The 27,486-nt window shown below is 38.0% G+C and overlaps 2 protein-coding genes and 1 long non-coding RNA gene across 5 annotated transcripts; 2 read left to right on the plus strand and 1 right to left on the minus strand.

Moving 5' to 3' along the window:
- The first annotated feature begins 76 nt into the window (after positions 1–76).
- On the plus strand, positions 77–7,492 carry LOC117326038 (probable thiopurine S-methyltransferase). Its single transcript, XM_033882623.1, has 9 exons — positions 77–232; positions 1,155–1,288; positions 1,799–1,891; positions 3,119–3,248; positions 4,148–4,200; positions 4,918–4,992; positions 5,703–5,788; positions 6,392–6,436; positions 6,770–7,492. Exons 1-9 carry the CDS (start codon positions 86–88, stop codon positions 6,880–6,882), a joined length of 876 nt encoding a protein of 291 aa, XP_033738514.1. The 5' UTR covers positions 77–85; the 3' UTR covers positions 6,883–7,492.
- An 8,966-nt stretch (positions 7,493–16,458) lies between these two features.
- LOC117326040 lies at positions 16,459–19,162 on the plus strand. Its single transcript, XR_004532410.1, has 2 exons — positions 16,459–17,129; positions 18,633–19,162. It is a non-coding gene; the product is annotated as an uncharacterized LOC117326040 (long non-coding RNA).
- Positions 19,163–21,882: 2,720 nt separating this feature from the next.
- LOC117326039 lies at positions 21,883–26,539 on the minus strand. 3 transcript variants are annotated; one of them, XM_033882625.1, is made up of 7 exons: positions 26,172–26,539; positions 24,876–25,283; positions 24,561–24,698; positions 24,001–24,167; positions 23,643–23,762; positions 23,114–23,260; positions 21,883–22,611 (listed from the first exon to the last, which is right to left on the minus strand). In XM_033882625.1, the coding sequence occupies exons 4-7, from the start codon at positions 24,161–24,163 to the stop codon at positions 22,157–22,159; spliced, it is 885 nt and encodes a 294-aa protein (XP_033738516.1). In that variant the 5' UTR covers positions 24,164–24,167; positions 24,561–24,698; positions 24,876–25,283; positions 26,172–26,539; the 3' UTR covers positions 21,883–22,156. The 3 variants fall into 3 exon arrangements, with proteins under 3 accessions (XP_033738516.1, XP_033738517.1, XP_033738518.1); XM_033882626.1 differs by having other exon boundaries at positions 24,557–24,698; XM_033882627.1 differs by lacking the exon at positions 24,876–25,283.
- Positions 26,540–27,486: the final 947 nt, after the last annotated feature.

Raw genomic sequence — 27,486 nt, forward strand, 5'->3', positions numbered from 1 at the left:
CGATTTTTATGTTAATTATATTTTTGATCGATCAATTTTATCTTATTATTTTAAGATCTACTTTCGATTTACGTACGTTAAGTCCATGATCGGTGCTACTTTTCTAAAGGCTTTGTGTATTCAAAAAGCCTTCTGTTTAAGACGTACACTTACTCCTTGCATCAAATTTACTGTGCTAGGTGTGCCTTTCAAAAGGTGTCTTAAGGTTTTACCTACAAGCAGAATCTTACAGGTACAGTATACAGTATGGCTACCTATAAAACTCGGAGAAGGAGAAGTCATAAGTTTAAAGTTATGAAGTTATGCATGAAATCAAATCGATTGTAAGACACGCAGAATAATGCAGAAATATATTTGCATCAACGCTTTAATACACCGTTGTACTATTATAGCTCTTTCTTACACATATAACCGTTACATTTTGTAATATATACAAATGTACACGTATTCTTAACGTTACATCATCATCTTGATAGGTCAATATATAGGACATGTCAGACTTCCTGACATGTGTTGAAGGAAACTGAACAAAATCATTAATCATATGGAATCATCATGGTTGCCTACATACAGATGTAAAATAAATTAGAAATTTTGGCTAGTATTTACCAAGATCACAAGTAGTCACCATACAGCCCATACAGAGAAAAAAAACAACAACAACTTGTCCTGGAGTTTCCAGGGTTTGGAAGTGATGCTTGTTGAGCAAAGCTGAATGATTTCCCCATGAGTCCCTATGTAGCATACAGAGAGTAAGATACATTTTATTTATTTCAATGCCTCCTCTAGGGATCAAACCGGGGATACCTATAACTGACTTTAATTACTGATTTTACGCTCAGCCAGTCAATCTAAAGAGAATTTCTTTCTAGTTGAGCATATATTGTGGCTAGTATTCACCTGCTTTACACTTTAACATATTTTACTTAGTAGTCATACATCAAGCAATATATCCAGGAAAGTGAATAAGATCTTAAACTTCAAAAGTAGAAATTTAAAAATATGAGTTTTGGGAAAATGAAAGAACATTCAGCTTAAAAGTCAATTGTCCATTTATCTATTGAGTATTCATCATGTTTCTGTAAGTACAAAGAAAATAGAGAATAGAACAAGTATGCACCATTGTCAAGTTGGAGCTTTATATTTTACTTCAGAAAATGTCCAGTGAAGCCGAAGATTTGTCAGTGTCAACAGCAAAGAAACCAAAGTTCTCTGTCCTTGATGTAGATGAATGGCAAAAAAGATGGGCTGAGAGAAAAATTGGATTCCATCAGGATGCAGTTCATCTGTAAGTCTATGTATTTTTGTCAATAATTTAAGAAACATTTTTCGTGAATAAATATGTAAAATTTAATGTATGTAGAAATTTAATGACATTTCACATTGAACAAAAATCAGTTGAAAAATAAGGGTTCAATCAATGAAAAACAGGGTGCAGAGTCATAAAAAACTATGAATTTGCTTTTGGCCTTGAAAAGCATTAAAACCAGATTGATAGATATATATGTTATTTACACCAAGATATTGAAATGGGTTACTATACATACTTTCATTACAAATTGGATGAGCGAAATTTTTGTTTAAATCTTTATGTAATCCTATCTGTTTGCACCCTAGATAATTCAATATTCAAAAGCCGTTATGTCAGTCAAATATTTCATACAATTGTGAGCACTCATGCTGATGAATATTGCTCTCTTAAGCAAAAATTTATTACATCGGATGTGACTTTAGATCATATTATGCATGAAAAGTTTATCATGTATTTTTTAACTTTCTGTTTTGTTCTTTGTTGTAGCTACTTGGAAAAGTATATAGACAAACTGCTGAACAAGCATGAAAAAATTGATGTTTTCATGCCCCTGTGTGGTAAAGCTGTGGATATTAAATGGTAAGCTACCATATTTATGCAGCAGTAAGTCCATGCCTCTTACATAATAAGCCCACTAATGTCTATTACAGTTCAGTGGAAATGCCAACAATTGTTTATTTCTCTGCCCTGCAGTTATAAGCTAATGCATTCCTCTTAAAAAAAAAATGAATCCAGTGCATTTCAGTGAAAATAGCAACAAACAGAGTTTCATTGTTCTTACTAGTAAATAACCCCACCTTATTTCAAGCCAAAGTTTATGTTGTCCTGTTTAAACATGTAATGCAAAATTAGTTAGAACTTTGAAAACGATGAAAGGTAGGGGTCAACATATATGGAGATTTAAGCATCAGCTGATTATTTTCAAACTATGTTAGATACCAAAAAGTATGGGTATGAGTACTCCAGCAATGTTAGAGATTTTACACGGCGAGATACTTTTGACAGTCGTCAAAATCATATCCGATAGAAAAGAGCCAACCAGCAGCCTCTTATGTTAAAGGTGTAGGATATGAGAAGCTTAAATCTGGAAAAGTTAGTTTCAGAATTAATTCTGTGAAAAATGCGACCTCCTTGACTAACACCTGTGTCGCTGTTAGAGGTGCTGCTATATTATTCCCCCAAGAGTATTATATGACACAATTACCATAAAATTATTTTATCATTGTGTTCAACTTATTCCAAGTAACATTTTGATACCAAATGTTACGATATTTCAAGGGAAAATGTTCATTTTTATTGCTGATTTAAGCAGTAAACCTTGCAAAACTCCATCACAAAATTTTGTTTAGCCCACCATCATCAAATAGCCTTGCGTCCGTGGTCCGTCCGTCCGTCTGTCCGTAAACAATTCTTGTTATCTCTATTTCTCAGAAAGCACTGAAGGGATCTTTCTCAAATTTTATGTGTAGGTTCCCCTTGGTCCCTCGTATTGCATTATGGGACCAATATAAAAACAATATGGCCGACAGACAGCCATTATCGCTAAATCTCAAATTTCATGTATAGGTTCCCCTTGTTTGAAAAGTACTGGAGGGATGTTTCTCAGTTTACACAGATTAGTAAGAGGAAGGGAAAAATAGAGAGAAGATCAATCTGACATGGAACCTTAAAGATCATTCAATGGTGGGCGCCAAGATCCCTCTGGGATCTCTTGTTTTAAAAAACATTGCTTATTAAAAGTTACAATCTTCATGATTTTGCCTTGATAATATTGACATAAGTAAATGACAAAGAATTGTCTTTCAGGCTGGCCGACAAAGGACACAGTGTGGTAGGTGTGGAATGTTCCTCCATGGCTCTGGAGGAGTTCTTTGATGAACAGAATGTAGAGTATACTACAGAACCTGTCAATGAAGTTAAAGGTTCCCTCTATAAGGTAAAAATTCTATTTCTTTGGTATATCTTTATTGTGGATTATTAATTGTGTTGTTCTTCAAAAAAATGTTGATGTAATACTTTCATATCAACTTTCCATTTCATTTACCTACAAAATATTTTCAGAGAACCTTTTTTCAAATTTTTTTCATGGTACATTTCTTAATCTCTTTCCAAGATTTGCAATATATATTGAAAAATCCTTTAACCAAGCCAGCTTGTTTCTGTACAAGGTTTAGTTGTACAGTTCAATCCTATTTACTGAGCCTCTGGCCACTGTATAATAATGTTCGAAATTGCTCTATTAATTCTGCTTTTGCATTTATGAAAAATATCCAAGTTATTCTGAGAATTTCCATCTCACTATATGTTGACTTGCATGAGTTCAGTGTAAGAGATGCATATCTAATCATTGGTCAAGGTCACCACTTGTCAAGGTCACCATTATCAAGGTCATCATTGGTCAAGGTCATCATTGGTCAAGGTCATCACTGGTCCAGGTCATCACTGGTAAAGGTCATCATTGGTCTAACTCACAGTTTTAAAATGTACACTATCATAGATTAAGTAAGACAGAGCTCAATCTCGTTCAGGTGAACCTGACTAAAGGTCAGCTGCATTATAATGAGTTAATGAGAACCATTTACCCTTCTATAAAGACCACCTGTGTAAACTTTGTATGTTACACTTATTTATAGAAAGTCTGGACAATATAGCAAAAGTAATAGTTCTTTTCATTTTTAGAAAAGTAACTTTTAAGGTGAAATTTGAAATAACAGAAAATTTATATATTGATACATACCTTAATGTATATTTATGCATACCTTCATGTATAGGTTTGTACATATCATGATTCTTTCTTGAGTAATATGTACGCCTCTTTCTTTTGTTTTCTTGTAGAGCAAAGATGGAAAAATTAAGCTGTATTGCTGTGACTTTTTTGCATTCAACAAGTATGACATTTTTTTTACAAACTCATAATGTATATAAAAAAGAAAGACATTATAAATATATTTCTTGCACCTAACTAAACAAGGAACTTTTTTTTGTACAAACTATTTTTAATCCTGGTATTATATCATTGCTCAAATTATGCATACATTGAGTTCTTTGTCTAATTTTGCAAATATTTCTGAACTTCAGAATATTCCTAAGGAAATTTCCTTAACTTTGATATTTCCTAATGCTAAAGAACATTTATCAAAAGGAGTGTTAGAATATTTACTGTAGAATATTTACTTCCACCTTTTAGACTATTTACTTTAAATTTCATATTTTATAATATTTACTTTCACATGTTATATTTACTTTCAAATTTTAGAATATTTAATTTTAAATTTTAAAATATCTACATTCACATTTTAGCTAAGATTAGTCAATTATGCAAATTTTCACACATGATCTACTACCTTTTTATTGAGGAGTTTTGAAAAGTTGATATATGTATATTTTACTTTAATTCAGTATAAATGCTTACAAATCTATTTCATTGTCTTGTTATACCTGTAGGATAAATAGAGCAATGTTAGGAAAAGTATTATTAGCAGACAAAGATTAGGAACAAACAATGTGTATATGTGTGAATTTATTGAATAAAGTTAAAATAGCATATTTCTGGTCTTTCTCGTTCAATTTTCTTGCTTATTTTTACCTACTGGTTTATATAACAGAGATATTGCTGGTCAGTTTGATGCCATCTGGGACAGAGCTGCAATGGTGGCGATCAATCGAAGTGACAGAGTAAAGTAAGTGACCGTGATTTATTAGTGGTGAAAGAGAGATCTGAGTGACCGTTCAACTTACTGAAGTCATTAGGTATAGATAGCTCTGACTGTTGGGGGTGGGGTGGATTGGGGTGAGGGGTGAGGGGGAGTGATTGATCATTCAGTTAGAGTGCCAGCTACGTCACCTACGGTGAAGATCCCAGGGTGCGTAGTTTAACGCTGCCTTTCATGTCCATTTATGTTTCTCAGGAAAGCTCAGACTTGGGTTTATTTGTGCTGTCATGATTTTGTCCATGGGCAAGATAATTTACCCTTATTGCTATGGATGGAATGCGACGGGCCTCCCTATGTTGTCGGTGAGGTAGTCACAAACTACTACAAGGAGACCTCATCTCAAATTAACCCTGGCTGTTCCCCAGTCAATAACATAGCAAACAATCTTATTTTAGTGGTAATCTTATTTTAGTGGTAATCATATTTTAGTGGTAATCTTATTTAGTGGTAATCTTATCTTAGGGGTAATCTTATTTAGTGGTAAGCTTATTTTAGGGGTAATCTTATTTAGTGATAAGCTTATACTAGCAGTGATCTTGATTGTATGCTAAATTAATCAGATAAGAGATGTAATTCTACACAATTCGCCAAAGAAATTGATTCCTTTCAAACAAAGTACTTCAACAATACAGATGTTGTTGCTGAATATGTCATCATCATTTTTGTTCTCGTTCTAGGTATACTGATTTGCTGAAGAGTCTGATGAAGCCGGAATGTCGTTTGGCATTAGTTACTCTAGAGTTTGATGAATCTTTACATGCTGGTAGGTGTTTGAGAGATAACTGGTTCCAAAAATCAGATATTCTTTTATTTTATAACTTGTGTATTGGTTATGACAAAGGCTGTTTAAGATTGCATTATGATTATATTTTAAAGGTTTAACTCAAAAACTCATTTTTTTCAGCAAAAAACTTCTTTTTAGTGCAGTGAGGGGCATTAGTAAAGGCACAATTTTTGTCTTAATTTTGTTTCAACTTTTATGATTTTCAATGTAAAAAATTCATATTACAGTACACTTTTACTTGTACATTTGTAAATTTAACTGATATTGGGTAAACAAAAATGCATACACATCCATGCTTTGCTAACTGCTCCTCAGTTCCTCAGTGATCGATCAAAGGGGCCTGTAGCAATTTGCTACCAGTCTCTGTGTAATGGTTATTTTATAGCCATTAGTGGACCAGGGGAGATAACCTTGTTATTCTCCCAGGAAAAGGGGAAATATCTGTTGCTAGATTACTACATCTATTACAGTTGTATGTACCTGGATGAGAAGAATTGTTGATAGGGCTCGAGGTATTGGCACTAGTAAAAGCTCTTAGGTTTGTAGATACAATTATTATAATTATCATACTTTTTTTCATAGGACCACCACATGATTTCCCTGAGGATAATGTCAGAGAGCTGTATGGTAAGTACACAATAGCCTTCCCCCTTCCTAGTGTACATCAGCCGAAAGAGGCTTAATATTTGGCATGACAGAACCGCAAAACCAAAAACAGCCTAACATTTATATCATTCTGATACCAGAAAACTTTCACAGAGTTATGTCCCTTTAAAAAAAGTTTCATTCTGATTTCATGTACTTTTTATGTAAGCTATAGATTTCCAGATAACTTTTGTTAGAGAAAAAGAAGATACTGTATACATTGTAAATGCATATGACATGTATCAGTGTTACATGTACCAGCATGTTTGTGTTAGCTGATATTGTGTACTTATGTCATTATCTGATACCTTACAGAAGAGACATGCAATGTGGAGATGGTGGAGTCTATGGACGGCTTGAAGGAGAGACACAAAGGCTGGGGACTGAGCTCACTGGAGGAAAAATTTTATGTTATCATGAAAAAATAGTCATTTTATCATTACATGTAGTTAATCAATTTCCCAGAGTGCATTGCAGTTCCCTACACTGGTTCACTCCCTTACTCTGTACTCTCTGTCAGGGCTGCTCTCTGCTCACAAAGGACTGGTAGTGGGTAACCATGGTGATTTCTTCATAGGTAAATTTCAATATCTGGTGATGTACGTATTACTTATTGAAAGCAAGGAAAATGAATAATACACCAAAAGCTATGGATTTCAGCCTCAAGAGTAAATACATACCCTTTGGTCAATAAGCAAATGAAGAGAATCACAAGTTTCACTTTTTGAAATAACTTCAGGCAAATAGTGTTCAATGTGCTTATGACAATGACATTATAGACCCTTGTTGCTTCAGCTGAAGTTACCATCTCTATGATGACACGATGAGCAATAAAGATGGCACATACTGAAGTAGAAAATCAAGATGGTTACTCACTATCAATCCTCTGTGTAGTGTTCACAAGGGAGATAACTGAGGAGGGAACAGTCTATATAGTTATCTATATATGGAGGGGTAGCAATGCACTCTTGGAGATATTTCTTATTAACAGAGATCATTCTAGACAGGTTTTGTAATCATGGGTTGTATATTTAACAGTTTTTAGCTCACCTGGACCGAAGGTCCGGTGAGCTTATGCCATGGTGCAGCGTCCGTCGTCCGGCGTCCGTCGTCCGTCGTCCGTCCGTCAACATTTGCTTCAAATCGCTACTAGTCATAAAGTTCTTATTGGATTTTGACCAAATTTGGTCAGAAACATCCTTGGCAGAAGGGGATCAGATTTTGCATAAATGGTTACTCTGACCCCCAAGGGGCCTGAGGGGCAGGGCCCAATAGGGGTAATTAAGGCAATTCCTTTAAATCGCTACTAGTCATAAAGTTATGAATGGATTTGAACCCAATTTGGTCAGAAAACATCCTTTGGGGAAGGGGAACAGATTTTGCATAAATGGTGACTCTGACCCCCAAGGGGCCAAAGGGGCGGGGCCTAATGGGGAAATAGAGGTAATTCCTTCTAATCGCTACTAGTCATAAAGTTATGAATGGATTTGAACCCAATTTGGTCAGAAACATTCTTCGGAGAAGGGGATCAGATTTTGCATAAATGGTGACTCTGACCCCCAAGGGGCCTGAGGGGCAGGGCCCAATAGGGGAAATTAAGGCAATTCCTTTAAATCGCTACTAGTCATAAAGTTATGAATGGATTTGAATCCAATTTGGTCAGAAACATCCTTTGGGGAAGGGGAACAGATTTTGCATAAATGGTGACTCTGACCCCCAAGGGGCCAAAGGGGCAGGGCCTAATGGGGAAATAGAGGTAATTCCTTCAAATCGCTACTAGTCATAAAGTTATGAATGGATTTGAACCCAATTTGGTCAGAAACATCCTTTGGGGAAGGGGAACAGATTTTGCATCAATGGTTACTCTGACCCCCAAGGGGCCAAAGGGGCGGGGCCCATTAGGGGAAATAGAGGTAATTCTTTCAAATCGCTACTAGTCATAAAGTTATGAATGGATTTGAACCCAATTTAGTCAGAAACATCCTTTGGGGAAGGGGAACAGATTTTGCATAAATGGTGACTCTGACCCCCAAGGGGCCAAAGGGGCGGGGCCCATTAGGGGAAATAGAGGTAATTCCTTCAAATCGCTACTAGTCATAAAGTTATGAATGGATTTGAACCCAATGTGGTCAGAAACATCCTTCGGGGAAGGGGATCAGATTTTGCATAAATGGTGTCTCTGACCCCCAAGGGGCCTGAGGGGCAGGGCCCAATAGGGGAAATTAAGGCAATTCCTTTAAATCGCTACTAGTCATAAAGTTATGAATGGATTTGAACCCAATTTGGTCAGAAACATTCTTGGGGGAAGGGGAACAGATTTTGCATAAATGGTTACTCTGACCCCCAAGGGGCCTGAGGGGCGGGGCCCAATAGGGGAAATTGAGGCAATTCCTTTAAATTGCTACTAGTCATAAAGTTATGAATGGATTTGAACCCAATTTGGTCAGAAACATCCTTTGGGGATGGGGAATAGATTTTGCATAAATGGTGACTCTGACCCCCAAGGGGCCAAAGGGGCGGGGCCTAATGGGGAAATAGAGGTAATTCCTTCTAATCGCTACTTGTCATTAAGTTATGAATGGATTTGAACCCAATTTAGTCAGAAGCATTCTTGGGGGAAGGGGAACAGATTTTGCATAAATGGTGACTTTGACCCCCAAGGGGCCAAAGGTGCGGGGCCCCATATGGGAAATAGAGGTAATTCCTTTAAATCACTACTAGTCATAAAGTTATAAATGCATGTTGTAAACTCAGAGAGTCTGGACTTCATTATTTCTTTAAAGCAGTTGGGATCCCCACGCTATAACCATAAATAGCATTGTTTGAGGTTAACAAACAAAAGGAATTGAACATGAACATTATTTTGACATTTGGTCAAATCCAACCAGGTGAGCGATACAGGCGCCATGGGCCTCTTGTTTATAACCTAAGGACGTATACATGGGGAAGGAAAGTTATAAAGCTTATCAACAAAGATGTTGACTGGTCCACATAAACTGTCGTCAGAGTGGACAGGTCCACATAAACTGTCGTCAGGGTGGACAGGTCCACATAAACTGTCGTCAGAGTGGACAGGTCCACATAAACTGTCGTCAGGGTGGACAGGTCCACATAAACTGTCGTCAGGGTGGACAGGTCCACATTAACTGTCGTCAGGGTGGACAGGTCCACATAAACTGTCGTCAGAGTGGACAGGTCCACATAAACTGTAGTCTGAGTGGACAAGTCCACTTAAACTGTTGTCAGGGTAGACAGGTCCACATGAACTGTCGTCAGAGTGGACAGGTCCACTTAAACTGTTGTCAGGGTGGACAGGTCCACATAAACTGTCGTCAGGGTGGACAGGTCCACATAAACTGTAGTCTGAGTGGACAGGTCCACTTAAACTGTTGTCAGGGTGGACAGGTCCACATAAACTGTCGTCAGAGTGGACAGGTCCACATAAACTGTCGTCAGGGTGGACAAGTCCACATAAACTGTCGCCAGGGTGGACAGGTCCACATTAACTGTCGTCAGGGTGGACAGGTCCACATAAACTGTCGTCAGAGTGGACAGGTCCACATAAACTGTCGTCAGAGTGGACAGGTCCACATCAACTGTAGTCTGAGTGGACAGGTCCACTTAAACTGTTGTCAGGGTGGACAGGTCCACATAAACTGTCGTCAGGGTGGACAGGTCCACATAAACTGTAGTCTGAGTGGACAGGTCCACTTAAACTGTTGTCAGGGTGGACAGGTCCACATAAACTGTCATCAGAGTGGACAGGTCCACATAAACTGTCGTCAGGGTGGACAGGTCCACATAAACTGTCGTCAGAGTGGACAGGTCCACATAAACTGTCGTCAGAATGGACAGGTCCACATAAACTGTCGTCGGGGTGGACAGGTCCACATAAACTGTCCTCAGACCAAAGACCTCAATCAAAGTGACATCTTTAACCCATCTGCCAGAGGGAAGTGCTTTTGCTCTTGTGTATGTCTGTTGTCTGCTGTGTGGTGTACATGTCTGTTATGTGGCGTACGACTACGTGTCTGTTATGTGGTGTACGACTACGTGTCTGTTATGTGGCGTATGACTACGTGTCTGTTATGTGGCGTACGTCTACGTGTCTGTTGTGTGGCGTACGACTATGTGTCTGTTATGTGGCGTACGACTACGTGTCTGTTGTGTGGCGTACGACTACGTGTCTGTTATGTGGCGTACAACTACGTGTCTGTTATGTGGCGTACGTCTACATGTCTGTCATGTGGCGTACGACTACGTGTCTGTTGTGTGGCGTATGACTACGTGTCTGTCATGTGGCGTACGACTACGTGTCTGTTGTGAGGCGTATGACTACGTGTCTGTCATGTGGCGTATGACTACGTGTCTGTCATGTGGCGTACGACTACGTGTCTGTTATGTGGCGTACGTCTACATGTCTGTTATGTGGCGTATGACTACGTGTCTGTTATGTGGCGTACGACTACGTGTCTGTTGTGTGGCGTACGTCTACATGTCTGTTGTGTGGCGTATGACTACGTGTCTGTTGTGTGGCGTACGTCTACGTGTCTGTTTGTGGCGTACGACTACGTGTCTGTTGTGTGGCGTATGACTACGTGTCTGTTATGTGGCGTACGACTACATGTCTGTTGTGTGGTGTACGACTACGTGTCTGTTGTGTGGCGTATGACTACATGTCTGTCATGTGGGGTACGACTACATGTCTGTTGTGTGGTGTACGACTACGTGTCTGTTGTGTGGCGTACGACTACGTGTCTGTTGTGTGGCGTACGACTACGTGTCTGTTGTGTGGCGTACGACTACGTGTCTGTTGTGTGGCGTATGACTACGTGTCTGTTATGTGGCGTACGACTACGTGTCTGTCATGTGGCGTACGACTACCTGTCTGTTGTGTGGCGTACGACTACGTATCTTGTGTGGCGTACGACTACGTGTCTGTTGTGTGGCATACGACTACGTGTCTGTTGTGTGGCGTATGACTCCGTGTCTGTTGTGTGGCGTACGACTACCTGTCTGTTGTGTGGCGAAAGTCTGCTGTGTGCTGTACTTGTTTGCTGTTTGTCAAGCACCAATTGACCAATAGCATGCTGGCCTACCTTTACATACTTTCAATTTCACATGGATCAAAGTTAAAATCTGAAAAGAATATCTTCTACATAACCAAGAAATCCAGGGTCATCACCTTGGGCCATTAACATGCTGGGATGTGCTTGACAGACAACGAATATGTTCACCTCATTATGTTCAACACATATTTGTGCTTTGTTTCATATCCTTGAATTTCCCAAATTTCAAAACATATAAGGGAATTATGTGTAATCAGATATGAGGCCAGTATTCAAACTTACATGTATATGGTAGTTTACGATAGCTTTAATTAAATTCTAAATTCTATATCGAAATGCATTTATTTGTTAATGATTAAATTTACAATAAAATAATGTTGATAATTTTAATCAAAATTTTGTGTGATGTTTGACTAAATTTTCCATTTTTAGCTCACCTGGACCGAAGGTCCGGTGAGCTTATGTCATGGCGCAGCGTCCGTCGTCCGTCGTCCGTCCCTCCGTCCGTCCGTCAACATTTGCTTCAAATCGCTACTAGTCAAAAAGTTTTTATTGGATTTTGACCAAATTTGGCCAGAAACATTCTTGGCAGAAGGGGAACAGATTTTGCATAAATGGTGACTCTGACCCCCAAGGGGCCAAAGGGGCGGGGCCCAATAGGGGAAATAGAGGTAATTCTTTTAAATCGCTACTAGTCATAAAGTTATGAATGGATTTTGACCAAATTTGGCCAGAAACATTCTTGGCAGAAGGGGAACAGATTTTGCATAAATGGTGACTCTGACCCCAGAGGGGCCTGAGGGGAGGGGCCCAATAGGGGAAATTGAAGCAATTCCTTTAAATCGCTACTAGTCATAAAGTTATGAATGGATTTGAACCCAATTTGGTCAGAAACATCCTTGAGGGAAGGGGAACAGATTTTGCATAAATGGTGGCTCTGACCCCGGAGGGGCCAAAGGGGCGGGCCCAATAGGGGAAATAGAGTTATTCCTTTAAATCGCTACTAGTCATAAAGTTATGAATGGATTTGAACCCAATTTGGTCAGAAACATCCTTGAGGGAAGGGGAACAGATTTTGCATAAATGGTGGCTCTAATCCCAAAGGGACCAAAAGGGCGGGGCCCAATAGGGGAAATAGAGTTATTCCTTTAAATCGCTACTAGTCATAAAGTTATGAATGGATTTGAACCCTATTTGGTCAGAAACATCCTTGGGGGAAGGAGAACAGATTTTGCATAAATGGCGGAAGAGGATCAGAATTTGCATAAATGGTGACTCTGACCCCCGAGGGGCCAAAGGGGCGGGGCCCAATAGGGGAAATAGAGGTAATTCATTTGAATCGCTACTAGTCATAAAGTTATGAATGGATTTAAACCCAATTTGGTCAGAAACATCCTTGAGGGAAGGGGAACAGATTTTGCATAAATGGTGGCTCTGACCCCGGAGGGGCCAAAGGGGCGGGGCCCAATGGGGAAATAGAGGTAATTCCTTTAAATCGCTACTAGTCATAAAGTTATGAATGGATTTGAACCCAATTTGGTCAGAAACATCCTTGGGGGAAGGGGAACAGATTTTGCATAAATGGTGACTCTGACCCCAAAGGGGCGGGGCCCAATGGGGAAATAGAGGTAATTCCTTTAAATCGCTACTAGTCATAAAGTTATGAATGGATTTGAACCCAATTTGGTCAGAAGCATGTTTGGGGGAAGGGGAACGGAACAGATTTTGCATAAATGGTGACTCTGACCACAAAGGGGCCAAAGGGGCGGGGCCCAATAGGGGAAATATAGGTAATTCTTTTAAATCGCTACTAGTCATAAAGTTATGAATGGATTTGAACCCAATTTGGTCATAAACATCCTTGGGGGAAGGGGAACGGAACAGATTTTGCATAAATGGTGACTCTGACCACAAAGGGGCCAAAGGGGCGGGGCCCAATAGGGGAAATAGAGGTAATTCCTTTAAATCGCTACTAGTCATAAAGTTATGAATGGATTTGAACCCAATTTGGTCAGAAACATGTTTGGGGGAAGGGGAACGGAACAGATTTTGCATAAATGGTGACTCTGACCACAAAGGGGCCAAAGGGGCGGGGCCCAATAGGGGAAATAGAGGTAATTCCTTTAAATCGCTACTAGTCATAAAGTTATGAATGGATTTGAACCCAATTTGGTCATAAATATCCTTGGGGGAAGGGGAACAGATTTTGCATAAATGGTGACTCTGACCCCAATGGGGCCAAAGGGGCGGGGCCCAATAGGGGAAATAGAGGTAATTCCTTTAAATCGCTACTAGTCATAAAGTTATGAATGCATGTTCTAAAAACAATTCTTGAGGTTTTTCAGACCTTAGAGAGTCTTGACTTCATTAATCTTTAAAGCAGTTCAGATTCCCACACTATAACCATATATAGCATTGTTAGAGATTTACAAATAAAACAAATTGAATATGAACATTATTTTGACATTTGGTCTAATCCAACCAGGTGAGCGATACAGGCCCCATGGGCCTCTTGTTTCAATAGCTTTAGAGGTTCATTGAGCGTCACTCTTCACTTAATCTTTGGCTGTAGTGTCACCAATATTCCGACAAAAAAATCCACATTATAATGTCTCTGAATGTGAGATAATGAGGTGTTAGCATTAACTCACCTTGTCCAACGGGCCATGTGAGCTTACACCATGGTGTGCATGCTTTGTCTATTTAGCAAAACTTTTTCATTTAAATGACTTCTCATTAACCTTGAGGCCCAGAGTCTTGATATTTGACTGATAGTTTTCTATGATTGAGCCCCATAATTTTTGGAAAATAAATAACCTTGACCCATATTCAAGGTCACAGGGGTCAAATTCCTTAAAACCTTCAAATGAATTATTCTGGTTGACCAAAATGCTTAGAAGCATGCATATTTGGTCGATAGGTTGTTGCGATGAAGCCTGACAAAATTAAAGGACAATGACATTGACCTATATTTAAGGCCAAAAGGGTCAAATTTGTTAAAACTTTTAAACATCTTCTTCTGGTTAAATAAAAGGCCTATAATCATGATGTTTAGCGGATAGTTTTTTTGGAGGGAGCCCCACAAAGTTTGCGAAAAGAAATGACCTTGGTCGATTGTCCCGGTCACAGGGGTCGTAATTGTTAAATCATTCAAATCACTTCTTCTCACAAACCAAAATCCCTAGAATCGTGATATTTTACTGGTCGGTTCCTGGTATGGAGCCCACAAAGTCTGCAAAAAAAAAAAAAAAAACCTTGGAACTGTTTCAAGGCCAGAGGGGTCAAATTTGTTAAAACATTCAAATTACTTTTTCTGGTTAACCAAAAGGCATATAATCATGATAGTTGGTTGGTAGGTTGCTGAGATAAAGCCCCACAAAGTTTGCTAAAAAAATGACCTGAATCTATATTCAAGGTCACATGAGTCAAATTTGTTAAATATTCAAAGGACTTCTCACAAACCAAAAGGTCTAGGATCATGATATGTGGCTGGTATGTTCCTAGAATGGGGCCAACAACATTTGTATTAAGAAATTTCCTTGAACCGTATTCAATGCCTAAGAGGTCAAATTTATTTGCCCATATGAAGGACTCCTTCTGATTCACTGAAAGATCTAGAATAAAGTTATTTTGGTTAACAGAAACGTAGATATCTCTACAAGTGAATACAAGGTGGAAGATGCAGACACATTGGGCCTCTTGTTGTACATGTATATACACAAGGGCAGTGTAACGAAATTTTACTGGATATAAACAAGTGCTTTGTATTGGGGTTTCACTGTACCTGTATATAACGTGTACTTATAACAAACTAAGGGTAGTATGACGAGACTTTACTGTATATAAACGAAGAACAATATAAGGGTTTTACTTATAGAGACAAGGGTTTATATCGAGGTTAAACGAAGGGTGGAATTTCTTGGCATTATCAGAGACCTATATTTAGTATATTTAGTATATAGGTCTCTGGCATTATTATCTATAAAATAAGTTTATTAGTATATTAATGATATGGTGACATCCTCTAATATGTCCCGTCCATCTATACCGGTTTATAAGTTTATAAGAAGACTTACATAGGCTAAGCCTGCTTGTTCAGTTGTTGAAATCAACGCTGTCAAAATCCAAGACTGTCCTCTTGTTCTATCAATTAACCTTCAAAATGAAGCGTGCAAAACTCGAGACCAAGGAGTATAAGACGGACAATGAGTCTTGAAGTTTCTTGGGGAAAGCGATAAATAGGATGGCTTAAAGCCGAATAAAGATCGACCGTCCTACAACACAGGGACCTTGGAATTTGTTACAGTCTATTCACTCTATTGTATACCAACACCACCCCACCACCCTCCCCCGGAAAAATGTTTTGTTTAAAAATGAACCGATACCGACTTTATAGTGCTACCTCACTGAAGCAACTGTGACAACGGGCGAACCAGTCATTTCATTCCCCAAAACGCTGATCATGAGCGATAAGCAGAAGTAGCAACTACACCATGTTCTCGGTCACGCTCAACAAAAGGCCAAAAATTAGGTTGTGTCAAGGGAAACACAAGAAAACAATGTTATTTTGAAAGAAGATAAGATCCAAAATGTAGTCGCCTCTTAAGATCGTGTATTGTGGCAGCAGGTACTACCTACATGGCAGGCTAGGGAAGGTCCAAATACACATAAACTACGATACATAACAAGCATTAATTTAATTAGAATAATATTTTTGAATGTGATTACATCCAGAATATGAAAAGGAAGTCACATATTTCATAAACATTCCACTATGTAAAGGTAAATTCCGTATATTTTTTGTCGGAAATACTTAATATTACGTATTTGGTTAATTAGTATTCATGTTAATTTCATTTATGTTGAAATATTCAAAACAGTTCAGTTGACGTTTGCATTATGACGTATTCTGTGCGTCACAAGGACCGACTCCACGATCTATATAGTATGAATGAAAACTCGCATTCTGTGGTGGGACCATGGGTTGGTAAATCTGTGTCGATTCCCTGTGACACCACATGTATTGTCCAGTATAACCATTGTCTTCGGCGCTTTCGATATAAGTTACCTAAAAAGTATATGTCCGTTAAATTGTTTTCCGAAAATAAGCAACAATAATACCTCTTCAATAACAATATCTTTTAATTGGATGAAGAATTTTTTTTAATTTAGTTTTCTATAGTGGTCCCTACATCAAAGTTTTGGCTAATTTGATTTGGAACTCGTAACGAACGGTATATATATTGTAAGATTAAGGCTCGCGGGTATTAACACGGGGGAGGTAATTATATGTACATACAGGTGAGTATACAGGTGAGTGGTCACTCACCCTGGTCATTCTTATCGCCACAGGTATTCATCCCCATGGTCACCTATGGACATCGGCCTTGTCAAAACATTGTTCACGCATAGGTCGACATCTGTCAAATACCGTTACATAATAAAACGGTCATGGTTGTGACCCTTAGCATGTTTACACTCGAACCTAGTACGTGTTAGTAAAAGGACGCCATATTGGATGTAGATGTCACAAAGTTGTCTGCAGCCTGAACGCAGTAACCAGATTTAGACTTCAAAGTAAACTGCATCGTAAACACCATCAGCAGGTTTGTGAAAATTTTATCAGCTTTTGTGATTTCGAACGGAAAATTTTAATGTGTTCAGCGGCGCTGTAAATTTCTGTAAAATATATCCTCCAGCATAGAGTAGTGCATGTACTGTCTGTATATATATATAATACCATAGACTTGTAAATATATAAATATATATATATATATATAATACGTGTAATTGCTTGATATATAATTATAAATTTCAAGTCTCTGATAATAGAAATATTTGCAGCATATACTGAAATGAGATGTTTCTTTCGAGTCCTTTGTCTGTAGATCCATGTTTAATCTTGAAGTGAATTCATTTAAAGAAAAGAAAAGTACACGTCTTTCTGGAAATATTTTCTAAAAATTGCACACAAAACAAACACCGACACTGCTTGGTAACTTGTCGAATTTTCTTTTAGTGTAGGTCGAGCAATACGAACCACAAGCGATTTTTTAAAATTTAAAATGTATTGAAAAAAACAAATGTCGGTTAAAAGAATATATATATAGTGTGTCCCAATGACCCCTACTAGATTCTAAGATCACAGGATAATGTTTGCAACTATATCCTCGTGTATATATAGGATACACCTTTCTGAGTAATGTCTTAAAAGTAAGGCTAAATTGTATATTTAATGACGTTACGTATATATTGGGATATATCATAATCATTGTTCTGTAATTCATTTTCAAGTCCCTGTGCAAGACATGCAGGTTTTCTCATCTCTGACCAATGCCGGGAATTTTACCTGCGGGTATTGTGATCAACAATCGATTTTACGTCTAACATGATGACGTCACTCAACATAAGCCTAAAGCTAACTTATATAAATACTATTTATCACTGTTTTCGTTTGATATAGTAAATGTATGTCGACTTATAGATAAAACCACGGACTTCTAGATATATCACATAATTTAAGTATGTGATAAAAATGTTGATCGAATACGTGAATCCACAGGGGCTTGGCGTGAATCCATAAAAAATATCTTTAAACATTTGTTTTTATTTTATTCTTTTTATGGTAACGTTGCGTGGATTAAAAATACATTATTCCTCAAACCCTAACAAAACACGTCAGAATTTGGACATATATTAAAACATGATATGCCACAATTTTGAAAACAAAGCAAAAAGTGATATAAAGACAAAATATCTTTGATTAGATATCATCAAAAAAGAACTACCGTTTTAATTTCGATCAAATTTTGAATGAGTTCACGACTGTCTAGGACATGATATCGATCTTATTACACAATATTCTAGTGCATAATATTCCTTACGTTTTGTTCGACTCCAGCTTCGGAGGCGACTAATGTGTCCTGTCCACGTGAATTTAATCTTTTTTCTTCATATCATTGTTTCATATGGTGGTGTCTCCTTAGACAGCCGTTGTCATATTGATCATGCCTGATTTACCAAATACAAAACAAAGCACTGCCATATTATTTCTTCTAATGATTGTGTTATTCTATAGAATCATAATTTGTATTTTTCTTTCCTTCCAGTGATATAGACTTTGCAGTCATGGAGAATTCCTACGATGTTTCGCCCGAGGCCTTGGACAAAATCCAAAAAATCGCCCGAGCTGAAATGTATGGCAGATCGCAACTTTTGAAATTGGACAATAAACTTAGAGATCTCGACAAGCGGATCCGGAAGTACCAAGACCACAAACCTTATAAACACGTGCTGAAACAAAGGCGCAAAGTGACCTCAGGCGTTCGGAACATGTTCGCCAAATACGTCCAGAGAAAGTCCATACAGGCTACGAAACTTGTCATTCAAAACTTTGCTGAAACAATGCTAGCGCGTCATAGGACGAGTCAAAGCACGAGACCAGTGGCATCTGATGACGAAACACCAACGACGAGTGATCCCAATGGAGCGGAAACACAAACGAGAGAGTATTCTCCGGAAAGTGACGGACATTGATTGGGAAAAAAAACCTGACGGGCCTTCCGTATGTTGTTAAATGAGGTAGTCACCAACTACTACCAGGAGACCCCGCCTGAAAATGAAAATGGCTTTTCACGGGGAAAAAACCCACAAACAAACGATTGGATGGACACAATTAAGGAGTCTATAATCCATTTGGTTTTAAATGGTGAAACACTATCTAAACGTTTACGAGAATGCCTCAAGATCGACGTATGAACCATGTGCTGTTCAAATCGAGCTCAATATAATATTTGAGCAGGTGCCTTTTGTTACACAAACGTAGGGGCTTCACCGGGTTATTCCGCCAGGTGGAAAACAGCATTTAGAACCTGATGGAAAGACTCGAGTGGTTTCCGATTGGAGGACCGTTCTCGGCCAATTTTGCCAAGAAACGGAATCAAATCGTGCCTTAGCGGAGATAACCAAGATGGTGGTGTTGGACTGATTTTGATTCATTATTTATGTAAATTATTTATCTGACCAAAATATGTTTTAATTTAATTCATACAAAAATATGTTTTAAATTCAATGAGTTTTGATATTGTATATATTTATTTTGTTATTGTTTGTGTTAACTTTGTTGTTGATACTATTATCATCGATGGTGCTAAATGAACCTCGTATATTAAAACACTGATAACAATATAATATATTGGTATCGTCATTATTTGGACTTTTCTACTTTAAGATGGAGTTGTCGCTCCTTACCTTGGTAAAGATCAAGATTTCGCTTCTAACATAACATTGTCATTACTTTTAACTCTTTAATTTACTATCGGAAAGCCACCCGGGTCTTTCCGTCATGATAGTGGTTTTCCGATAGTCAGAATGCCTAACTAGCCATTGCAAAGTGTATAGAAAAGCCACACGAGAGGCCAGGGAAAAGTGGTCCTTTCTACACAGGTGACCTGTATACACAGGTTCCTATGTATTCCATTCGTCTCGCCGACTATCGTCAGTGATCTGTCGGCATGTTTGTGAACCAGAACACGTGGTCTTTATAGACAGATTGGTCTCGCCGACTATCGTCAGTGTTCTGTCGGAACCAGAACACGTGGTCATTATAGACAGATTTGTCTCGCCGACTATCGTCAGTGATCTGTTGGAACCAGAACACGTGGTCTTTATAGACAGATTGGTCTCGCCGACTGTCGTCAGTGATCTGTCGGCATGTTTGGGAACAAGAACACGTGGTCATTATAGACAGATTCGTCTCGCCGACTATCGTCAGTGATCTGTCGGAACCAGAACACGTGGTCTTTATAGACAGATTTGTCACGCCGACTATCGTCAGTGTTCTGTCGGAACCAGAACACGTGGTCTTTATAGACAGATTTGTCACGCCGACTATCGTCAGTGTTCTGTCGGAACCAGAACACGTGGTCTTTATAGACAGATGATTTGTCTCGCCGACTATCGTCAGTGTTCTGTCGGAACCAGAACACGTGGTCTTTATAGACAGATGATTTGTCTCGCCGACTATCGTCAGCGTTCTGTCGACATGTTTGGTGGTGTTTAAGACAGATTTGTCTCGCCGACTATCGTCAGTTTTCTGTCGGAACCAGAACACGTTCATATACGACTTACTAATATCAATTATGTCTAGCTCAAGAGTAAAGCCGCTCACAATAGTCCTATATCACGGCAATTATGTTCACAAATCGAATACATTTGTTAACCTTTGTTTGACCATCACAATGATATCCATGCTAATCATTGGGGCAATATGGTTAAGTTGAAGACAATTGAAGTGATTTCCTACAAAACTTTAACCAATTATTGATTGATGGACGAAGACCGAAATTTGACCAGCATATATACAAAACGAAAATATTGGCAACAGAGAATTGGCCCGTCATATAACTGAACTTTAACATCTCTACCGATTGTGGTTTGATTATACATCACATTCTGGGATACTTGTACCGGGGTGAACTTAACCCTGAATACTCCGTTACTCTACCATCCATCAACTGATGGTGGGCAGTTCAAATCACCATTCGTCCGTGGTCCGCAGTCCGTCCGTAAGCAAGCCTTCGTTTTTTCATGATAAGTACTAGAAAGATATTTCAAAAACTTGTTAGTCCCTAGTTGTGCCTATTCAATTCCGAGTTCGATCAGGAAAACAAAATGGCCGACAGGCAACCATCTTGAATTTTGCCAGTTGAAGTTTTTGTCACTTTATATTTTTGTCGAAGTGCTAGAAGCATAGTTCTCAAACTTGATGTGTAGGTTTACCTTGGCCCCTAATTGTGCCCATTCACATCGGGAAACAAAATGGCCGACAGTAGTCATCTCGAATTTTGACGTTGAAGATTGCTACCCCGGTATCGTTATTTCTTGAAAAGTACTGAAGAATGTTTTTCAAACATCATAATTATGAAGGAGCCCATTGGTCCCTAGTTGTGACCATACGATAATATTAAGTCTGATCCAAGAAAACGGAATGGTCAACAGGCAGCCATCTTTGATTCTGACATTTAAACTTCATTACCATGTACAATCCATTGATACGCATCCATCTTGGAATTTCACAACCTTCACAATTTTGTTATCGCTATTTCATTATGGAAATGGAAATGTGTTTGTTCCTCTAGTTTAAGAACTATCAAAAGAAGAAAATAAAGAAATGTTTGTTGAATACTACATGTAAAAAACAGTCAATTATTAGAGGAAAGATGAGAAAAGTACAGAAAGTAGAGAAAAGTTCAAACTTACTTTGACCCAATTAACATCATACAATGATGGGTACAATGATGCCCCCGAGATCTCCTGGTAATAGAACTCTAGATTAATGATCTCTTATTATTGTCAGTATCCTCATCTCGAATTCTTTTTATTTCATTCTTCAACATTTTCATTCCAACAATAAATACAATACAGAAAATATAAAAAAAATATATACTATTTTAGCACCATAAACCATATTCATTCATTTAACACAATCAATTTGACATAGTGCCTGGAAACATAACCTAATCCTTAGATAATTTGTCTTAAATCCGCTCAATCCTCAATTTTCGAGGTAAAGATTATTTTAAGTAGAAAAATACTTTATATCAAAAGGCACTAAGGTTGAAACAAACCAATATTACAGTGAATCACTGCCCTCATTATTATCTTGGAAACTTTCCATAGTATCCACATCCAAACGAACTTTCACATCAGAACTACAGTCCAGCTCAGTTTCTACCTCGGAGTTTGCGGCCGAGATAATCACCACTTCCTCTTTAGAGTCTATTTTATCAACATCAGAATCTTTATCAATACCAGTCTCTGCAGTGTTATCTTGGATAAACTGATCCAAATCTAACTTCTCCTTGTGTACTGTTCCCTGTTCATCAACACAGGGTCCAGTTAAATGTTCCATCTGAAGACATTTGTTTTCCTCTGATTCAATACTCTTGTTAGTTTCATCCCCAATAGAGCGACTTGTAGCCAAACATTTGTCTTTTGCTGATTTTACAGTCCACTGCACAAGGATATCAGCTGCTGATGTTACGCTACACTGATCTTCTATTGTCAAGTTTGAAATTTCCTGAGGACCTAAGGAAAAAGAATATATATACATGTATTAAAAACTTAATGAATGAAACACAATATCTGGAATTAGACTTCTATTTAAACAAACTTTGTCCAGGAATTATGCAAACCAACCTAAAGGCAACTGTTTCCTCAAATTAGCTTGAGGACATATAAACATCTAACATTGGTCATTCAAGGTACCAATCTATGACATCATCTTGTATATATTTTGGTGTAGAGACAAAAATTATGTACCAACTCACTATTAAGTTTGTCAAATTTATCACCTTAATCAATCATTGATGCTGAATAGATAGACCTCAGAAAACACTGACAAACATAATGAAGATATATATACAGAATTTGCTTTGCAATATGTCTTTCCTGTGAAAAACCCAACCCATGGGGAATTCTTGGGAGAGAATGGTTTTAACAATCAAATTTGACTACTGCTCCTAAGAATCATGCTGGACTTACTAAGGAGACACTAGTGAAATATGGCCATTATTATAGACATTCTCACCAAAACTTGCTTCATGTAGTATTTTGTAGTAACCAGTCGCCTTGTCTGCTTTGAACATCGAGCAGAGCTGTACAGTGGTAATCACTTGATGGCCAAAGTGTCTGTCCACATCACCCTCATACAGGGACGGGTCGATCTTCTTAATGCCTATAAAGTGATCAAAATTGAATCAAAATACAAATGTACCTATTCAAACAGTCATTGTGGCAGATTCTTTCAGAGACTTGTACAAAAGACACAATTTAGTTAGCTACTGGTTACCAGTGATGCTACTGGGCCTATCACTATATAGATTTTTGTCACCAACTATAGTCAGTGTTCTGCCTATGTGCAAAAACACAACGGAATAACATCTTTAGATAAGAATCACCAATATCAACATACAAACGTAGAAGGTGATTCAGAAACAGGCTCTTCCCTAACTTTAGTATTAATATATAACACTAAGTGAGTGGCATATTTGATGATAAATATGTTGTGGATCTAACTTACTTCACTACCAGTAACAAGATTATCCATCAGATCTCACCTTTTTGTCTGAGTTTACGGAAGTTTTTGGACAGTTTGGCTATTGTAACATGTGGTTTGAAATCTGACTTCTTGTCAGTGTTTTTAATTCCATGTTCAGCGAAAGCGTCATTTGCCACATCTGTAATGCAACAAGGCAAAAGTAAAGACATAAAAATAGTCACATTGTTAAGAAGGCCATCAGATTAAAACAATAAAATATGTTGTAACATATTTTGGTGACAATTTTTTGTAATAACTGTATTCTTTTTTTCTATGCTGAAAATTCTAGTGTTGGTGCTTCACTGAATTATCTAGAGCTTGGCTAACTAGATTTGTTTGGTAGATACCCCCGTCAGAAGATATCACAAATACATTACCAGATATATGCTGTAGAACATTATGTTGACTCGGATCAGATGGAGTAACTTTGGCAAACAAGACATTATTCCTAAAATTTCCGATCCCGGTCACTCCCAACACCACCAGTCTGTCCTTGTAATCTGTAAATAGTCTGCTTGCACACAGATCCAATGCAGACATGGCTCTAGATAAAGGAAAGAAATAGAGATATCAGATTAAATCATTTCCATACATTATAGGTAAATGATTCGCAACATGCATGGAGACATCTCATATATTTCAATTTAAGTTCAGCAACAACCATAATTCAATGAAGGACGTTTTACACCGGAGGCATTTTTGCAGCTTTTAACAAAACTGATGCATAAAGTTGTCATGATTATTCCTCGAAGAACATTTTATGTACCTACCCCGGTATATATATCAATGACATCTATATGCATTAATCGAATAATTATCCCAGTATATAAGGACCATATATTGTAGCTACACTGTGTTTTGACATATGACATTGTAATGTCCTCAGTGACATTATACAGAGTATGACATCACATCAAGCTAACAATGCATTACCTACTTGGTCTATTCGGTCCTGTGTGAGCAAACAAAGGGGCATGACTGTAACGTGTAGTTTCCGGATAGACACCATGGCATCTATGAGTGGAGGATTCTGGGAAACAATTTTTTCCTGGACGTCAGCAAAGCTTTCATGGATCTACAGAAAATTGAAAAAATTATGAAAGAATAGGAAGTAACTCATTCAAATCTCAAGCCTGACAATTCCAAACTCTACCAATTTAGCCAAAGAAACATGCTCTGTCAGCTGAGTTACAGAAACCGTATTTAACCCTTTTTACAAGCCACCATAACCAAACCCCTTTTACATAATTACCGTAGGATTACTGATCTGAAGAGCGATGAAGTGATCAGGTGTCTCAGCAATCCTCTTTGCATGTTTCTTTTTCTTTTTAGATTTACTTGGTCCATCTTCAGAATCATCATTATTCCCCTTTTCTACACGGATCTTTGCCTTTTTTGACTTCTTTTTACTGGCACATGCTTCTTTGGAACTTTCTTTGGAAATTTGATTTTCCTCGAAAAGAATGCCAAAACCATCTTCAAGCCTATTTTCCAGGGGCCTTTCAATGTTTGCTTCACCTTCGTTTACACTTTTATCAGGTAAGCATTCTTCTGATCCAGAATTTGCTTTTAAATCTTCATCAGGCAACTCCATTTTCTTTTGTGAAAAAATATCAAGGATATGGCCTGAATACTTGCTTTCACTGATTGATTGACCAATCTGAAGAAGAATATTTCAAGGTTTAGAACTAAATTAACAGAATTTAACTTTATATATTATTTACAAATACAGGTAAATTCTGGAATGAGAATAATGTTGGCTGTTAGAACACATGCACTCTCCCTTATTTTTAAGGCTCTAACACAAATCAAACTTATCATTACTGTGGCGGAACTGGACTGGGCTGAAATTCAGTGACCAGGTAGCTCAAATCTGGTTAGAGTGTTTGTCTAGAGTTTGGAGGTCCTGAGTTCAAGCTCTGGTCTCGTCACATTTTTCTTTCCTGTTACATTTGGCACCCAACTAAATACCCACAGAGGTGGTATAGGGTCTTGTATGTGTCTTTGGACCAAATACTTTGTTGAAGGAGGGAGGAATGTAGTGGAACTGGACTGGGCTGATGCTGGTGATCAGGTAGATCAAATAGTTGGTGTTTGTCTAGAGTTCAGAGGTCACAGGTTTGAGTCCTGGTCTGGTCATTGCATTTTTCCTTTCCTGTTACATTTCTTTTTAGTGTTGCATTTGTGTCACACATATTTATGCTTAAGGAAAAATACTCCGCCTTGGGCTGAAACTAGCAACCTCTCGCTCATTAAAGAGAAATTCCCACCAGCCTGAGCTAGTAAGGTGACCTTTTTTTTTATCTAATTCCACAAATGTACATCATATCTATAACTGTACATGTATCAATTTAAAGAGCCAGACCAGTATTCAACCCCTTACTCTTAAAAACTAGACCCTGACCAGGAACATTAATCTTGCCTAGCTACAATTTATTTAATGAAAAAAAGACATTAAATTGTGTGTATGATTAGGAATATCACTTAAACTGATATTGCAGCAGAGCAATCCTTCATCTGTTTATTCAACAATGTTAGTGTTACTAACCTGTATGCTCCTATATCTTTGTTTCTGTATACAGTAGCAGGCAGTTTGTTTCCATATTCTCTTGATGATTGTGTACTGCGCTACCATTCGAGTAAACATGGGTGATTTATCTAATATGCGGAATGTTATTTCATATTATTGCAAAATGAATTAAGAGTTGTTGCACCATCATTATCCAATCCATATCGTCCCCATACAGCTTTTACTGTATGTACTGTCTGGCATCCCGTCGTGAATGCAAGAATACTTCTTTTATGGTTCAGCTTATATCATATAATATGGAAAGAGCGATGACAAAACACGTCGTAGAGTTTAAGTGGTGTTGTAAGAAATTTACGCCTCACTATCACATTTACGTATGATACATTAACTTACGTACGTAAGCCAGGCCTACAGCTACACTGTCGTATGCTATATCATCATTTACACTGTCGTATGCTATATCATTATTTCCTTCCGTTTCGCTTGCACACATAAAAGCCTATAAGAAAATTTGCAGACATTGAAAAGTTATCTGAAATGATATTTACTTATGTCTACACAGGCCATGGGTCGTCCGTTCGCCAACAGCGAACTGCGACACACAAGTAGGCCTAATATTATATATGTCGGATGAACGCTTCAAATTTAGAGTAAATCTAAGCATCTTCTAGACCATGATGAAAACAAAATCTACGTCACACTTTCACTTTCGATTCACTAGGCCTAGCGGCTGTTCAAATCGCCCTCACACCCGCCTGTCCATAAACATATGTTTTTATTCGCTATTTCTTCACAAATGATTGGAAGGATTATATATGTCGAAAACTTGATTTAATTAAACACTAAAGTGCACATTGCATTTTGAACGACGCCAGATAAACGAAAAATGGTCATCTTCGATCGACAGACAACAAATTTGGATTTAGACAGTTGGAGTTTGTTTTCACCAATAGTTTGCGTGTCAGGTACTCCTATATATAGGCTCCTAACTGAATTTTGTCTGAAAACACGGCATGAAATATTCTATGAAATTTTCCATTGTTTCATATCTGTTCTTACAACTGATATTCTCTTTCCTATACCGACAATATAGAACCAAAATCCATATGATCAAAACTTCAGACATATATCCGCAACAGACGACACCCTTAAATGATCCTTCTTTCCGCACACCACAGTCTAATTGAATGTCCTGCTACTGTACACGCCTACAGAGATCAGCTGTCCGACTATAGCTATACTAACAGGGGGTAGGCGCGGACCTACATATATCCTTGACCAGACCTTATCAAGGATATGCAGACGGGCCTTACTCGGGAGAGGCTATTATTTT

Source organism: Pecten maximus, chromosome 4, assembly GCF_902652985.1.
Source record: "Pecten maximus chromosome 4, xPecMax1.1, whole genome shotgun sequence".
Taxonomy (NCBI): Eukaryota; Metazoa; Mollusca; class Bivalvia; order Pectinida; family Pectinidae; genus Pecten; species Pecten maximus.